The 18,259-nt window shown below is 39.3% G+C and overlaps 1 protein-coding gene across 1 annotated transcript in view; it reads left to right on the forward strand.

Moving 5' to 3' along the window:
* Window positions 1-17,114, forward strand: part of POLE2 (DNA polymerase epsilon 2, accessory subunit) — a 28,791-nt gene extending 11,677 nt beyond the window's left edge. The window contains exons 10-20 of the mRNA XM_073350231.2: window positions 849-921; window positions 2,233-2,405; window positions 4,308-4,397; window positions 4,619-4,673; window positions 5,843-5,902; window positions 6,000-6,077; window positions 6,619-6,727; window positions 9,550-9,726; window positions 9,967-10,034; window positions 11,629-14,169; window positions 15,102-17,114. Coding sequence (XP_073206332.1) covers window positions 849-921; window positions 2,233-2,405; window positions 4,308-4,397; window positions 4,619-4,673; window positions 5,843-5,902; window positions 6,000-6,077; window positions 6,619-6,727; window positions 9,550-9,726; window positions 9,967-10,034; window positions 11,629-11,647 — 902 coding nt within the window. The 3' untranslated portion in view covers window positions 11,648-14,169; window positions 15,102-17,114. The remainder of the gene's footprint in view (window positions 1-848; window positions 922-2,232; window positions 2,406-4,307; window positions 4,398-4,618; window positions 4,674-5,842; window positions 5,903-5,999; window positions 6,078-6,618; window positions 6,728-9,549; window positions 9,727-9,966; window positions 10,035-11,628; window positions 14,170-15,101) is intronic.
* The last annotated feature ends 1,145 nt before the right edge of the window (window positions 17,115-18,259 follow it).

Here is an 18,259-nt window from a genome sequence, read left to right on the forward strand (position 1 = left end):
CAAAATTTTTTGCCAACTTTTAAAATGTTATCCTTTCTCTTCGGACCATTATTGTAACAATATACCCTCTTGAGGTGGATAAAGAAGCAAATGATTTAAGTCAGTATTTATGCTACTGAGGTTTGTCTGTGAACTGGGTGTGTGATTGAAACTCTTGCCCCTGAGCTTGGATCTTTCACAGCCAATAGCTGTCTTATGGGTTTCACCCCTGAGAGGTTCTGAGTACTCTTTTTCCAGTGAAATCAGTGGGACCCAACAGTGCTTAGCACCTCTCAAGATTGGGTGTTCAGTTTGTGTGGACAGAATGTGCATGAAGAAAAATATAATTAAACTAGGGAAAGGAAACAGTGGCAACGTCGGTGTGGGACTAGAAAATAATTTAATGAGGCAAATACATTATTTTCAGATTGCAAAATGTTTTATCTTGTTAGTAAGGTGCTAACCCTGCAAACACTGTGATGGGACTACACACAGCAGTAAATTTGAGCACATGTGTCTAAGTGCAGACTTGGGGCTTTTAGTGTCTATGTTGGCATAAGTTCAGGTGGACAATTTTTCTTATTGTTAGCACTTTATTTTATAATATATAAATAATTCCAACATGCATAATATAATATAATCTACATAATATGAACAATTTCTTGTTTTATGGTAATACATAATGTTTTAAAGATTTCATAATTAACTAAATGAAAAATAAATAAGAAAGGGTGGAAGTAGTGTCATTTTCATATTTTTCCGCTTTTGCTTTTTATAAAATTGGAACAATGTTAGTATAAAATACAGCGTTAAAGATATGTTCAATTTACTAAAATGTATTTCTGTGGGGTGGGGATTAAACTTCCTAGGCTGGTATGAGGATCAAGTATTCCACGTGAATGCTTTTGGATTTCCACCCATTGAGCCTTCTGCTACCACTAGGTATAAAAATGACTTCATTCTGTCTTCTCATATTTTGTTACACCATTCAAAGTACTACTATTGTTTGTTATTTGTAGAACATCAACGGTGTGCTTTCCTTTCTTAAAAACGTTGCATTGACTTTTATATCTTGCTGATCCACTTGAGCCTGATGCAAACCCCACTGTGTCAGTGGAAAGTGTCCCAGTGGTTAACGGGCTTTGGATTGGGCCTTTTGTGCATTAATATTGATGATAATATAAGCCGTTGTTAGATGGAGATAGGGAAACTACTGCATGGAAATGAGGAAATGGGATGCAAGGATTGCTGTGAGGATGAATGTGAAGGAGAACCCAGGATCAAGACACCAATGAGAACGTGTTGAAGTTTAGCAAGTCAAAGCCCATGCTTAATGTCTGGATGACTGCTTTTTCTGTCTTCACCCCTCTTTGACCCCCCATCCCCCATATAGATACTGAATGTCATCTTGTCTAATTTTCAGTTAGCAAAAAATTTTCATAATAAAAGTTCATATTAATTGGGAAAATGGGTCATAGCCAGAAATGATTTGGGAAGAAAAAGGGGTTAACCAGAGACTCCAGGCAGAAACTCCAACAAGTAGAGGCAGAAGCAGCCAAACTGCTGCACAGTAGGAGGGAGTGGAGGGGGAAGTAAGGGATAAAATGGCAAACAGCTGGGCCCACCCTTTCCCCCAGCAGCCTTCTGAATCCAGAACTGTGCAGGGCGTTAGGCCCCAGGTGGTGTCCCCAGTGTGGAATGCAGAGAGGAGCCAGCTAGAGATTCAAGCTGGCAGGGGTGGAAGAAGCCAAAGCAGGGACCTTTTAGATCTCTGGACATTCAAAGTACTTTCTACAGTTTGACTGTACTTTCTCTGCCCTGTACTGATTTACTTTTTTGCTCTGACCCTTCCATTCCCCTGACTCCTCCTTCACTGTCTCTTCACCTCACCTTCACTCCACATCTGCCCAATACCCTCTTCTCCCCTGCCCTTTTCTTTCCATTTAGCTGATCCACTCCTACGGTAAACTCACCCAAAATAAATAAATTAATTAAATTAAATTGTGGAACTAAGATGCTGTTTGCTGCTACCACATTGTTCACTCTGCTTGTGTGTTCTACCCCTTTCCCATCCTGAGTCTGCCTGGTATATTTAGATTGTAAGCTCTTAAGGGCAGGGACCATCTACTACTCTGTACAATGCCTAGCACAGTGGGGTCCCACTCTTGAGTGGCCCTTAAGTACTACAGCAGTAAACATGTTAAAAGAAATAAAAATCTGAAGAATGACAAAATATTGTTTTTAATTTTGTAGGGCATATTATGGGAACATAAATTTTTTTGGAGGGCCTTCTTCAACTTCAGTAAAAGCTTCTGCAAAACTGAAACAACTGGAGGATGAAAATGAAGATGCCATGTTTGTTTTTGTTTCTGATGTTTGGCTGGACCAAGTGGAAGTGTTAGAAAAGCTTCACACTATGTTTTCAGGTAGGTGCAGTGTTATTTGCCTTTTTAGCTGATCCTTATGTTGAAGAATGTTTAAGCAGTTTGGTTGGGTTTATGACTTAAAATAGGTTCTTTTGCCAAAAAAGGAGTTTTCCTCAAGTTGTGATATGACAACTAATCTGTCACTGTTAAGCAGATGCTGAGAAAAGCTCGGGCAGTAGCATAATAGTCACTAGCCACATGCCAATTTCGGCATGAACACATGACTGAATAACCTTACATTTAGAGAAGGAGTTGGGGCGGAGTGGGGCACATCTTATTATGTTTAGAACCCTGCCAAACCTATGCCCAGTTCTGATGAAAAGTCAGTCTTTCTTCAAGTGGTTGCAGCGCTGATTCATGGCTTGTATTATTTTTCTAATTTGGACCCCTCTCTAACAGTTTTTAAAATGGATTTGCATTGTGTTTTTGCAAAAAGTTGTAAGCTCAGATACCTCTCTATATTTCATTTAGTAACAATATTGTTTTGAATTGTAGCTATGTTATGTGATGTGACATGACAAGAATGTTTGCCTTGTTTCTTCCTTGGCTTTTTTTTTTTTTTTTTTTTAAGAAATCCTTTACTTTATTGGAATCTAATACTCCCTCTTGTGCTATTGCTGGTTTTAGCAGTAAGAACATGCTATGATTTATTTTTAAAATATGCACTGCTTTTTCCCCTCACATATTACATTAGTAATGTTGACAGCTCTTGTACAGCAAATGTCTGAGTGATCCATGAGTTGCTTCTTGGTGTTCCAAAATACCTTTGGAACAAAATGTATTCAATCATTTGCATTCTATCCAAAGCAGAGGAGGTGGAAAAAACAAAATCATAGGTGGGAAATTACTGTTAATTTATGGAAAATGGGAGACAAATTATCAAACTCTATCCTAGTATTACGTTATGGAAACTAATTAATTATTTTGACAAAGGTTGACAAGAAGTGACTTAAACAGATCTAAGATTGCATATGATAAAGTAATAAAGGGATCTTGATCAGTTAAGTATCCTACTATCTAGGATGCATGTAATAGATTTACTATTTCAAAAATTAGGTCAAATAAGAGTTTTATTTATGGCACGCTTTTTAAAAACATATAGTAATATTTGGGAGAAATATCAGTATAGAGACATTGGTTAGGAGTTTAATTTTTTTTACATAAAACCTTTTGTTAGATGCTTCATTTATCAATTGCATTTTAAGCCAGTGGAACAAAACTTGAGCCTGGAATAGAATAATTTCAAAAATTGGGATGTAAATCAGAGATATATATGAAAGCCTCAGTACTTGTTCTTGTTAATTTTTATTGGGAATTTGGTTTATTTTGGTTATTTAAATTTGTCTTATTACTTACTAATATTTTGTGTTATCGGGTTGCTGTTTCTTTTTGTGATTTGTTGTATTTAAAATATTTGTCAGAGACTCTTAGACTGTTTAGAGAGGTACCTCTAATTAACAATCTAAAGAAATAATAAGTAAGTATGCTGCAGTGTGTTGGAATTACTTTTTAGTGCAGAGAGAGGCGTGTGTTTGCGCACACAAACTTTGGAACATGTATACACACCCTTACAGTATCTGTAAGATGTATCTGTCCTTTTTACTGTTGTGTAGGGAAAGTAGGTATTTTTAAAATTGCAGTGTATTCATTTTTAATTAATCCGGTGTGATTTGATTTCTTTTGTGTGGAAATACTAACTATTGGCCTTTTCTGCTCCTACTGAAGTCTGGAGCTGGAGCAGACCTTGTGTTGTTATTGCTGCAGATAACAGAGAATTCCCTGTAAATGAGATGTTGCATCTCAATCCTGTCCCCTCTAAATAGTTATGGGTGAGCTGTTCATCAGTGAAGAATCCTAAAGTACAAAGTAATACTGAGTGTAATATTCATGTATCTTTCCCAGGTTACTCCTCTGTGCCTCCAACTTGCTTTTTCTTTTGTGGAAATTTTTCATCTGCACCATATGGAAAAAATCAAATTCAATCCCTAAAAGGTATGAAAGTCTTTGTAGTCAGATATTTATTGTACATTAAATGGGCAACAAATACTGATTAAAATATATACTTTTTCACTTCTATAACATTTTTAATGTTTTAGGAGAGACAGTATTTTAGACATATTAAAATGTATGAATAGTTCATGAAGTACATAATTTTAGTGTCCAGACAGGTAATGTCATAAGAAATCTTTAAATGCATTTTTTTCTGACTTCAGATTCCCTCAAGGCTCTTGCTGACATAATATGTGAATACCCCAGCATTCATAAAAGGTATGTATCAAAATCAAAATGGAAACATAATGGTAAAGTTATGTTTGTTATGTGAAAAAGTTAACAGAATAGTTGTGCTAATGACTTTTAAATACTTTATTAATTACTATGGGTCAGCTATGATTGTGTAGCTGTTCACAGTACCATGCCACAGGGTTGAAACAAGGTCATATTGTTGTTATTTTTGGAGTTGTGTAAGGTTTGGATCCAGCCTGTGATAGCTGTGTAATGTGAGCAACTGTTTGTTGAACAAAGGTTAGACCAATTCTCCAGCTCTGGAACTGTTTTCATGTATACTAGTTATAGTCCCTGATCTTGCCAGAGTGCTATTCGGGTGAACTTCTGTGCCTGCCTGGTGCCCAGTGCAAGATCAGGGCCTAAGTTGGATTTTATAAATTCAAATGTAAGATTTTACACTGCTGGAAGCAACAGCAGGCCTTCAAGCTGTGCAAGCCCCAGAAAGCTTCATCTGAAATATTGGCTTGATACAGATGCACTTCCTTTCCACCTCTCTCCCAGACAGCTTTCCACAGCCATTATTTTAGGAGCGAACTAATAGAAGGGGAGCTCCTGTAAATGATCTCTCTGCACTATGTTGTTCCTGTTTCTGTGGATCTTTCAAAGCCTCCTTCCATGGCTGTGGGGCTGATACTCCCTACAAAACCCTGTTTAAAACTCTCCTTTGCTGTGATGCCTGCAAAAGTGACAATGGTTAGGCCACTGCTTTGCTGATACCATTGCCAATCATGCTGACCCATATTCTTATTGTTCCCTTGTGCTCACTTGTCTGTTTGTTCATTTGTTGTCTCATCTTATACTTTGATGTAAGCTCTTTGAGCACAGGTTCGTTTTGTGTTTGTACAGCACCTACCACAATGGGGCCCTAGTCTGTGAAGGCTCCTGTGGTCATACAAATAAATACTACTACTACATGGATTTGAGGGTATGGAGGGAAAGGCAGGGGTAGCCAGGCTCATCCTCTCCATCTTCTGATGCTCTGAATTTGTAATAACAGTTCTCAAATTACTGGCGCTGGTCAGCTGAATGGGTACCCATAGAGTAACATTACTTAAGCATCTTTGTAGTTTGATTCATAATATGTAACTTAAATTTAGATAATTGGAATTATGATTATATTAAACATAAGTTATGCATTAAATTGTTTATAGCAGTCGATTTGTGTTTGTTCCTGGCCCTGAAGATCCTGGTCCTGGTTCAATTTTGCCAAGGCAAGTTTGCTACAGAGTTTTTCTAATTTTAAGAACTTTCTAGTACAATATTGCTAAAGAGCATACAAATCTTCTGCAATGTTACTCTTTGTTGTAGGCCACCACTAGCCGACAACATCACTAGTGAATTCAGACAGCAGGTGCCATTTTCAGTTTTCACTACAAATCCTTGCAGGTAAATGTGTGACTTTTATAGTAACCAGAGAATGCAAAACACTTATTGCTATTTTTCATATTGTTTTAGTGAGTGACCAGTTTGTGTGTAGAAGTAACATTCTTAAAATGTGTGATAGCTACAGTAAATATATTAGAGGGAAATTAGTTTTAAACATTAGCAGTAAAAGGTACATTTTACCTTGTAACCTCTTCTACTTGTTATTTATTGAGGAATAAATAAGTTTATGTGTCCTTTAAAATTAGTATCTGTACATAGTGTGCAATTATCTTATATTCTTCCCTCACCTAAAAGTTCAGTAGCAGAAATATAAACAAAGACAGCTCGGATCCAATATGTTTACTTTTCTATTTGAGAGGAAGGGAGGCGTGATGTCAGGATTTGGAGAGAGTGGTTTTAATTGCAATTTATCTTCAATTTTTGTAGATATAAACAATAGGGAAGAGATTGACATTGAAATATTTTTCCAGGCTTTCATAACATTTATTACTTCATTCCAATGCCAGGAAAATTAAAATTTCATTCGGTATTTTCTATTCAGGGTTCAGTACTGCACACAAGAAATAATCATCTTTCGTGAAGATTTAGTAAATAAAATGTGCAGAAACTGCGTCCGCTTTCCTAGTACCAACTTGGATATTCCTAACCACGTAAGTTAAGAGTACGATGTAGCCTTTTATTCTATTTAATGTTAATCATACCTCAGTGGGTTTGGCTCTGTGGCTACAGTTTCCAGTTCAATAGAGTCACCTCTGTTAGCTCTAGATTTAGAGTTCGTAGGAACACATGAAACCATAGGCAAATAACACGTACAATTACAAGAGCATCTATCTTTTAGTAGTTTTATTAAAGTTACCAACAAAGCTGTAAATGTCACCACATATACAATTTCTATGGACGCGTATAGTGAACTAGTTATACCTACAGACATACTCACATCCTCCTAGATGGCGATACCATCTGATGGCCCTCTCATGGATTGACTATCAATATAAGAGTGATTCCTGCTGGAGTTTCCCGTAGGAAGCCCAATTTCCCTGCTCTGGACAACCCTTTTATACTCTGAATCCATTTATACCTACATTCTGTGCATGTCCATAAGTGTCAACCCTCTTTCTTATTGATTTGTGTCTCCTGGAAACACAAGGCACCCCAAATTTTAAAGGCTGGGTAGGTTCTCGTCAATATTGACATACTACCTTTGTCTGTGGTTAGGGCACATGTTAAGAGACTATTTGTTGTTTCAGAATTTTATGATTTAATTTTAATCTTCCTAGCTGTACTTTTTGCAATGTTACCAATTAATGCCTCTTTTTCCCATCATCTCTTGGGTTATTTCTCAGTCATTGTCTTGCACAATAATTTCTTGTCTCCAAGGCCTAAAATAGTTAAGCTAAAATCTTGCAGGCTTCGGCCTACAGGTCTTGCATTTCAGCTTGTCTTAATCATTAAACTAATACTTGGTTCCTCTAAATACTGATTAATCATCCTACAGATCAACTCTAATTAACATACAATGAACATATAGTATAACATATTATCATATTGCATGATATATGAATACTAAAAATAATAATTGGCTACAGTGCTCAAAATTTCTTGTTAGGATCTCCTTGATTTACAGTGTTTTATAGTTCTGTATCACTTACCTCACTATAACAAAACCTCATAATAGAATGTTTGATGATGACTGAGGACAGTATTGTAAAAAGAGTTCAGTGCATATGTTACTACTTCAGAAGTAAGTTCTATAGTAAAATAACTGAAGATCTAACACAAACTGGCAGCATTCAGAGTTCTTTGAGTCCTCGTCTCTCTGGATTCCATGGCTGAGGCCCATGCATCTATATCGGGGGTTGGCAACCTTTCAGAAGTGGTGTGCCGAGTATTCATTTATTGACTCTAATTTAAAGTTTTGCGTGCCAATAATAAGAATCCATGTGAGCCATGCTGAGCTGCGCCCCTTCTTGACCCTGTCTGTACCCCTTACTGCCCCAGGCTGGGGCCAGAGAGCCACAGCTGGGGGCAGCAGCAGAGCCCCGGGCCAGCAGCCAGGACCGCAGGCCAGCAGCAGAGACCCCCGGACCGGTGGCCGTGGCTGGCAGCAGGCTGAGCGGGGCCGGTGGCCGGAACCTTGGCTGGCAGGGGGCCGGTACCCCAAACCAGGGGCTGGGACCTGGGGCTGGCAGCGGGCTGAGCGGGGCTGGCGGATGGAACCCCAGGCCGGCAGCGGAGCCCCCCGGACTGGTGGCTGGGGCCTGGGCTGAGCAGCGGGATGAGGGGGCCGGTAGATGGAACCCCGGCTGGCAGTGGGCTGGCGGCCGGTACCCCAGGCCAGCAGCGTGGGACCGGTGGCCAGGTGACCCAGGGCCAGCAGCAGGCTGAGTGAGGTCAGCGGACAGAACCCCGGCTGGCAGCGGAGCCCCCGGGACCGGTGGCCAGGACCCAGGCATTGTGACTGCCACTGAAAATCAGCACGCGTGCCATAGGTTGCCTACCCCGATCTAAATGCACAAGTTTGGAACTTTCTAGCAATCAGTGTTCTGGGTGTGTATGTTGCCAGTAATAGCCATTGTGCCAAGTAATTTTGACTTCTTAATAAAAGGTTTAGAATAATATATCCTGTTGTGCCTTGATATTCCAGGGGTCAGAATGGTGGCTGAGTTTATATTGCTCTTTTGTTTGTTTGTGGTACCCAAGGCTTGTACAGCTTGGCACCTATTTGTCTCTGAGGTTTCCTTCCCTTACTGCGTCACACAACAGTGGAGCCTTTTAGTGTCAAGAGCTACCCAGTCAAGAACAGAAATTTACAAATCTTCATTTTGTGCATGCATGCATGCCACAAATCTTTACTTCCTATATTAATGACAAAAACACCTTTCTCCCTCCTATTGTATGTGTCCGCAAGGATGCTTTCTGCATGACTCCACAGCATTTTCCCTCTGAGAGCTGTGTTGCATTGTACCCATAGTGCCCTCCTCCTTTTCAGTCTGCCTCATTAAAGCAATTTAATGGGAGGGGAAAACCTTGCCCTCATGTTGACTTTATGGTATCTTCAGGTCTTCATTAATATCAGTGGAACCATAGAGTCATATGCATGTAATGCTTCCATTAACAGCGGTTGGTGGTCCTTCAAACTCAGTATGATCCGTGGAATAATTCTGATTTGACTATATATATGTGTTCATTAATCTTACTGTTCTTGAGATTGTAACTGAGACCTCACAATTAGTTGTTGTGGTGCAGACAGGATTAGGACTTCTAGTGAGACATAAGCAGAAATAGATACTCTTTTCACAAACACGTGCTTTTCTGCAAGTGTCACTGATTAAAAAACAAGAGAGGAGAAATACATGAAAACTATAAGCATCTCTGAGTTGCTTTTAAGATGGAGAATTGGTAAATAATTATGGCAAACATGAATTTCGGTTGATTGAACATTTCATTATTTTCTTTTATTTTTGTCTTGCAGTTTGTAAAGACTATCTTATCACAAGGACATCTGACTCCACTTCCACTTTATGTCAGCCCTGTATTTTGGGCATATGATTACTCCTTGAGAGTGTACCCCGTGCCAGATCTGATCGTCACTGCAGATAAATATGATCCTTTCACTGTTACTAATACTGACTGCGTTTGCATAAATCCTGTAAGATTTTCTTTATGCTTTACCAAAATAAGGACACTACATCACCAATAAGCAGAGAATTGTATAATATCTTTAAAATTGAATTTATTCAATTAAATTATTCTAAGTATTCGTAGTAGGCCAAATATAGAAGGGAAACTACTGTATGGTTAACAGACAAAAAGAAAGCAGTTACAATTTGTTCTTCGCATAATAACACTACAAGCTGCTGACACAAGTTTGGTATATTTTTCATTATAGGGTTCTTTTCCAAGAAGTGGATTTTCTTTCAAGGTGTTCTATCCCTCCAACAAAACAGTAGAAGACAGGTAAATAGCTTCAGGACCTGATGTTATTAACAAATGATTAACATAACCACTTTCTGCTGGCTTTCTTCTCAGAATGAACAGGAATATTTAATGATATAGACAAAAGATCATCATCTCTCGTTACCCCAAACATAGCATACTTGTACCCATACATAGCGTACTTAAGGACAATGAAGCAAAGTTCAGATTTTGCCTTCAGAAACAAACATGCAGCTCCCATTGAAGCTAATGGGAGTGAAGTACACAAACCTCAGGGCAGGAACTGGCCATTTTCCACTACCATGAATTTGTATTTGCTTATTTATTTATTAAATGCAACAATATCTTAACAGTATCTGGATGCAAATGTTCCAATAACTAACACGTAATTTTTGACATATACTTTATTACTTTATACATAAATGTGTGTAGTCAGGGTCCTGAATCCCTACAATAAAAATAATAAATTTACAAATTATAGTAAAAATGTAGGTGATAAAATAATAAAATCAGTAAGTAGAGGGGAAAAAAAAAGAGAGAGTACCGTATGCTTTTCAGTACCTCAAGCCCAACTGCAATGCTGAAAGAAAGTAATTAACTTATGGAGGTTAGGGTTGCCAACTTTTCTAATTTCTGAAAACCGGACACTACAGCAGGAGTGCTGGAACCTTCCCCAGTCCTGCCTCTTCCCCCATGCCCTGCCCCCCCAGCTGGGCTCCCTCTGCTCCTGCACTGGGAAGAGAACTGCAGCCCCTGACGGGGAGGCTGCCTGCCCAGGAGATGCAAGTAGGAGTTGGCCCCAGTTGAGCAGTGGCTGGCACAGGTTGATGACCTGGTGCTCCTTCCCACCAACACCCCTCCCCAGTAATTGGACTTTTGGTGTCCAGTCAGTACATCTGACAAGACACTGTACATGTCTCCTTTCAACTGGACTTTCTGGTCAAAAAACGGATATCTGGCACCCTCAGTGGAGGTGGTGCTATATTGTGCCTAGATCTTGGAAAACATTTGCTTCTTCCTCCATGCAGTGTCCTGTTTTGCTGTAACAATGTGTTTCCAATATAGTTTTGTTGTTGTTGTAACTGGAGCTAATTAAATCCCAGTGCAATTTTTCTGACATGCTTGGGATCATGATCTAGTCAACAAGTGATTGTGGGTTAGTTTTAGATTTTCAGTATTTTACACCTGTAAACTTCATGTGGTCTGGACAGCGATTGGAAAAAAGGCCAGTCAAAATGTACTGGCAATAGAAAGCTTCGTATAGTAGGTTTACTGTTGTGATGAGATCTGCTTCAGTTTGAATCCATTACAATAGAAGCTTATGAGAAATGTGAAAAGTATTTCTTATTAAATAGAACTCTGTGATTCAGTTAATAAGTCTGTCTAGATTTTTTTTTTAAATGGCTGATATAAGATAAGGGAGTCTATAATAGAATTGTTCACACAACTTTGACCAGAAGATAGAAAATACCCCACTAAAAGGCAGTAAATCTGTTCAAATATTTGAGACTTTATTAAACCTTTCAGGTATGAAAGAGCATAATGGTAAGTGAATTGGTTTCAGGAAACAATGATGTATGTTATACAAATTAAATACTGTTTTTAATATTTTCAGCAAACTTCAAGATCTCTGAATTTCTGAAAGACTGCATGAAGAAGTCAAACATTCTGTTCCAACATATTGCAGAACTAATTTGAGATTGTTTCATATGCTTATGGATTTATTTTATTGTGTGTTAGATTATTCATATTTAAATGTCAATGCAAAAGACTGGTAAATTTTGTAAATAAATTTTACAGGAAAAAATGTCAGTGTTAGTTTCTTAGAATAATTAAGGATTCATAATAATGTGTGTTTGAGTTAACCTGCAAGATCGAAAACTAGAAGTGGAGATGCAATTAAAAGATATTCAAAGTGGATATATTTTATATTTAAACTTTAAGTACATATTCAAAATTATGTGCTTCTTCTGAGAATTTTGTTTTTTTACCTTGTGCTGGTCTTTTTTTTTTTTTTTTAAAAGTCAGGATCTACTTCTGAGACACAGATATAGAAGACCTCTTTCTTGAGCAGTTTTTTTCCCCTTTACGGTAAAAATATGTATGTTTTATTCTACACTTGCTTTGACAGTTTAAAAATAAGTAGGCAAATATTTAAGGTACATAGTCTCCTTTGAAACCAGCATAGAGTAGCCTGCACCTTGTCTGAGTCTAAAACTTGGTTTTGCTCAGGCTATATTACAGTGTTTGATGAAATCAAGTGAAATACCAGTGAGGGAAAATCAAAGGCTTCCTTTGGCATACACAAAAAGATTTGAGCTTCGTTGCTAAAGAGTATGACATAAAATGAGTGTGACATAGCTCACTGAAGTATTTTATGCCATAGAGTCTGTACAGAATTAAAAATATTTTTGAAATGTAAGTGTTAGAGGCATTTGGATAGACACTGAATCACATGATAGACAAAATTATTTGTGTGAGGCAGAATATTCTTTGAAGAGCAGCTGCAAAAATATTTTAAAAACTAGTAATTTTGACAGTTCTGCACTAATACCATTTTTGTACCTGATTCAGTAAAGCCACCTTGAAAACAAGCAGGAATATTAAAGTATCTAACTGCTTGATCTTGTTTGGGTAGGTACCAAGGACATAGGGAAAGGTAGGAGACAGGTTCCGGAGGCCAAATTTAGGCTTAGAAATAAGAGATTGAAGTCTAGGACCTCCATAGTAGCATTCTCTGAAATGCTTCCAGTTCCACACATGCAGGGCCAGTTATACAGGCAGAAAGGCAGAGGCTTAATGCATGGATGAGATGATGGTGTGGGGAAGAGGGATTTTGGTTTATTAGAAACTGGGAAACCTTTTGGGAAGGGTGGAGCCTGTACAGGGAGGACCTAAACCAAAATGGAACCACATTGCTGGCATGCAGAATTTAAAAGGTCATAGAGGACTTTTTAAACTAAGGACTAGGGGAAAGCCAACAATTGTGGAGGAGCACACGGTTTGGACAGAGACATCCCTTAGAGCAGTGGTTCTCAACATTTCTAGATTACTGTATCCCTTTCAAGAGTATGATTTGTCTTGTGTACCCCGAGTTTCACCTCACTTAAAAACTACTTGCTTACAAAATCAGACATAAAAATACAAAAGTGTCACAGCACACTATTACTGAAAAATGGCTGACTTTCATTTTTACCATATACTTATAAAATAAATGGATTGGAATATAAATATTGTACTTGCATTTCAGAATGCTACTTGAGCCTGTTTTTCCACTTATGAGTCTTGTACGAAGCCAAAGCTCCGCTGCCTGTGGCTGAAGCATGTAACTTAGCTTTGTGATGCCCCCTGTGGTGTGGCAGGTAACTGCCCTGCTTGCCATTTCCTAACGCCAGCCTTGCAACTCCCCCAAACCCATCCTGTGACCCCCTGGGGGCTGCAACCCTCATGTTGAGAAACACTTCTCTAGATGAGTTGAGTACCCCTAGAGGTACACATATCCCTGGTTGAGAACCACTGCCTTAGAGCATCCCCTTTAATAAATCCTCCCTATATCCTAGTAAAGAGGAGAGGCAGAAACAGTCAAACAAAAGAGGCCCACTCAATTACATCACATGAATGCAGACAACTAAATATTGACACATTTTATATGTGCTTGTATACAAATGCTAGAAGTCTAAATGCTGAGATGGGTGAACTTAAGTGTCTGGTATTAAATGAGGATAGTCATACAACAGGCATCACAGAAACTCAGTGGAACACGCTTAGGGTACAAAATACAAAGGAATAACAGAGTAGGTTGCGTTGGTGGGTAAGTGGCACTGTATATGAAAGAAGGCATAGTCACATATAATAAAAATCTTAGGTGAATCAAACAGTACCATAGAATCTCTATGGACGGAAGTTCCCTGCTTGAATAATAAGAGTATAGCAGTAGGAATACATTACCGACCACGTGACCAGGATGGCAACAGTGACTGTGAAATGCTGTGGAAGAGTAGAGAGGCCACAAAAACGTACCTCAGGATGGGAGGCAGAGATAAAATGTCTGGACACCATTAATGACTTTTTCTTGGAGCAGCTAATCCTGGAACCCACAAGAGGAGAGGCAATTCTTGATTTAGTCCGAAGTGGAGCACAGGATCTGGCCCAAGAGGTGAATATAGCTGAATCACTCAGTAATAGCAACTATAATGTAATTAAATTTAACATCCTTGTAGGGGGCAAAATACCAAAGAAACCCACCACAGTAGCATTTAGCTTCAACAAGGAGAATTACACAAAAATGAGAGCTAGTTAAATGGAAATTAAAAGGGAATAGTCACAAAAGTGACATGTTAGATAGTTTCCAAGAAACTTGCAGACAACACCAAAACAGAGGCTTGGGGCAGGTCTACGCTACTGCTTAAGTTGATCTAACTAACATTGCCTAGGGGTGTGAAAAAGATGTCCCCCCCCCCCCCCCCGAGCAATGCAAGTTACAGCAACCCACGCGCTGTCCACACTGGTACTATGTCGGTGGAAGATGCTCTGCCGCCAACACAGCTTCCACCTCTCATGGAGATTAAGTAATTATGCTGACGGGAGAGTGCTCTCCTGTTGGCATAGACCATCTTCACCAGACCTGGTGCAGCTGCAACAATGTAGCACTTCTAGTCTATACTTGCCTCAGACTGAATGTGTACCTCAAATTAAAAAAACAAAACAAATCAGTAAGAGGGCCAAAAAAATGCCTCCATGGCTATACTGCATAATTAAACAGACAAAAAAGCATCTTTTAAAAAGTGGAAGTCAAATCCTGCTAGAGGAGAATAGAAAGGAAAACAAACTCTGGCAAGTCAAGTGTAAAGGTATAATGATGCAGGCCAAAAAAGAATTTGAAGCTAGCAAAAAACTAACAGCAAAAAATTAAGTACATGAGAAGCAGGAAGCCTGCCAATCAGTGGGGCACCTGGATGATAAAGGTGCCAAAGAAGCACTCGACCAAGACAAGGCTGTTGCCGAGAAGCTAAATGAATTATTTGCACTACTCTTCGCTGCAGAGGATGTGTGGGAGATTCCCACATGTGAACCTTTTTTTTTTTTTAGGTTACAAATCTGAGGACCTGTCCAAGATTGAGGTGGCTGTAGAGGAGATTTTGGAACAAATGGATTATTTAAACAGTAATAAGTAACCAGGACCAGATGGTATTCACCTGAGTTTTGAAGGAACTACTAACTGTATGTAACCATTTGTTTAAATCATCCTCAGTACCAGAAAACTGGAGGATAGCTAACGCCACGTAACACAGTTTTTAAGAAAAAGCTCCAGAGGCGATCTTGGCAATTACAGGCTGTTAAGCCTAACTGCTATACCAGACAAAGTGGTGCACACAATAGTAAAGAACAGAAGGATCAGACCCAAAGATGGATACGATATGCTGGGGAAAGATCAACATGGCTTTTGTAAAGGGAACTCATGCCTCACCAATCTATTAGAATTCTTTGAGGGTGTCAGTAACCACATGGACAAGAGTGAAGCAGTTGATATATGGTGACAGGACCTTCAGAAGGCCTTTGACAAAGTTCCACACCAAAGGCTCGTAAGCAAAGTAAGCAGTGATGGGATAAGAGGGAAGCTTCTCTCTTGGATCAATAACTGGTTAAAAGATAGGAAGCAAAGGATAAGAATGGTCAGTTTTCATAATGGAATGTGGTAAACACTGGGTCCCTCAAATCTGTACTGGGACCTGTGCCGTTAAACATATTCATAAATTATCTGGACAAAGAGGTAAACAGTAAGGTGGCAAGTCTGCAGATAATAAAAAATTACTCAAGATACTTAAGTCTAAAGCTAACTGAAGAGTTACAAAGGGATCTCATACAACTGGGTGGTTGGGCAGCAAAAAGACATGGAATTCAATGTTGATACATGGAAAATAATACACATTGAAAAACATCCTAACTATACATATAAAATGATAGGTTCTTATTATCTGTTACCACTCAAGAAAGGGATCTTGGAGTCATTGTGGCTAGTTCTCTGAAAACATCCACTCAATTTGCAGCGGCTGTCAAAAAAGCTAGCATAATTTTAGGAACCATTAGGAAAGAGATAGACAGACAGAAAATATAACTGCACTATATAAATCCAAGATACACCCACACCTTGAATACTACGTACAGCCCTGGTCTACGTCCCCCAAAAAGATACATCAGAATTAGAAAAGATACAGAGAAAGGCAACAAAAATGATTTAGGGGTATGGAACAGCTTCCACAGGAGGAAAGATTAAAAAGCATGGGACTGTTCAGTTTAGAAAAGATGATAAGGGGGATATAACAGAAGTCTATAAAATCAGAAGAAAGTGAATAGGGAAGTATTATATCTCTTTACAGAACACAAGAACTAGGGTCCAATGAAATTAATAGGCTGCAGGTTTAAAACAAACGCAATGCATAATCAACCTGTAGAACTTGTTGCCATGGAATGTTGTGAAAGCCAGAAGTATAACGGGGTTCAACAAAACTTAGATTAAGGATAGGTCCATCAATGGCTATTACCCAAGATGGTCAAAGGTAGCAATCCTATACTCTGGGTGTCCTTAAATGTGTGACAGCTGTAAACTGGGACGGGACAACTGAGGGTTGATCACTCGATAAATTGCCCTATTCTGTTCTTTCCCTCTGAATCATTTGGCACTGGCCACTGACAGAAGACAGGATACTGGGTTAGATGGATCATTGATCTGTCCCAGTATAGCCCTTCTTATGTTGCACAACATATAAAAAAGAAATTAACCCTATTATTATTACAGCTAGACCCACATTTAAAGTTGGAGGCTAGAAATAAAAAAATGTTATAAATATGTAGTAACAAGGTTGTTTCCAGTAGAAAGCTGGGCAGTAATCAATGTGCTTAATGTGCTGTAGATACCTGAAGTTTGAGCATCATGAGAAAAACCTTCCATGTCTGAGAGGTGCTTCCGTCTAAGTCTCAATCACTTTAACAAGCTATTTCACTCAAAATTAACAAAGGGGAAACAACTTTTAAAAAAATTATTTGAAGAAATAAGTTTCTTAAAGTACTTTTCAAAAAAAGGCTAGACTTTTCTCCTCCTCTGTGTAAACTTGAATAGCTCTTACCCACAGTGGCTTTTAACCTTGTTACTTAACCATATTATTTTAAAGCGCCTCAGTGGAAGACCTCACACCTTAACTGAAAGCTTTGACCTTTTTTTTTTAAAAAAAAAAAAAAATAGAAGTTTAAAGGGACTCTGAAGCTTAACATGACACAGGGTCTTTAAGCTAGATGCCTCTGCAGGAGGTGGGAGAGAATATGTTGCTACCTTCAAAAATTCTTTGCTATCGTGGAGAGATTTCCAGCTGGTGGTAAGATGACCGCTACAGGCTGGGGACCTACTGGCTAAGCAGCAGTTCTGCAGAAAAGGATCTGGGGATTACAGTGGATGAGAAGCTGGATATGAATCAGCAGTGTGCCCTTATTGGGCTGCATTAGTAGGAGCACTGTCAGCAGATCGAGAGAAGTGATTATTCTCCTCTATTCGGCACTGGTGAGGCTACATCTGGAGTACTGTGTCCAGTTTTGGGCCGCCCACTACAGAAAGGATGTGGACAAATTGGAGAGTGTCCAGTGGAGGGCAATGAAAATGATCAGGGGACTGGAGCACGTGACTCACGGGAAGAGGCTGAGGAACTTGGCTTGTTTAGTCTGCAGAAGAGAAGAGTGAGGGGTGATTTGATAGCAGCCTTCAACTACCTGAAGGGGGGTTCGAAAGAAGATGGAGCTCGGCTGTTCTCAGTGGTGGCAGATGACAGAACAAGAAGCAATGGCCTCAAGTTCCAGCGGGGGAGGTCTAGGTTGGATATTAGGAAACACTATTTCACTAGGAGGGTGGTGAAGCCCTGGAATGGGTTCCCTAGGGAGGTGGTGGAATCTCCTTCCTTAGAGGTTTTTAAGGCCCGGCTTGACAAAGCCCTGGCTGGGATGATTTAGTTGGGCTTGGTCCTGCTTTGAGCAGGGATTGGACTAGGTGCCCTCCTGAGGTCCCTTCCAACCCTGATATTCTATGATTCTATGGAATAATTCATGGGGGTCTTTAAGGGATACAAACAGGGCCCTAGCGGCTGCTGGACAGGAAGGTGAGAGCCACACCAGGCTATGTGCCAATGAACCAGTCCTGCAGCTGCACTCAGATGGGGTGCACTCAAAGCAGCAAGAAAAAGTCAGGAGGCATGGCCCCCCAT

Source organism: Lepidochelys kempii, chromosome 6, assembly GCF_965140285.1.
Source record: "Lepidochelys kempii isolate rLepKem1 chromosome 6, rLepKem1.hap1, whole genome shotgun sequence".
NCBI lineage: Eukaryota > Metazoa > Chordata > Testudines > Cheloniidae > Lepidochelys > Lepidochelys kempii.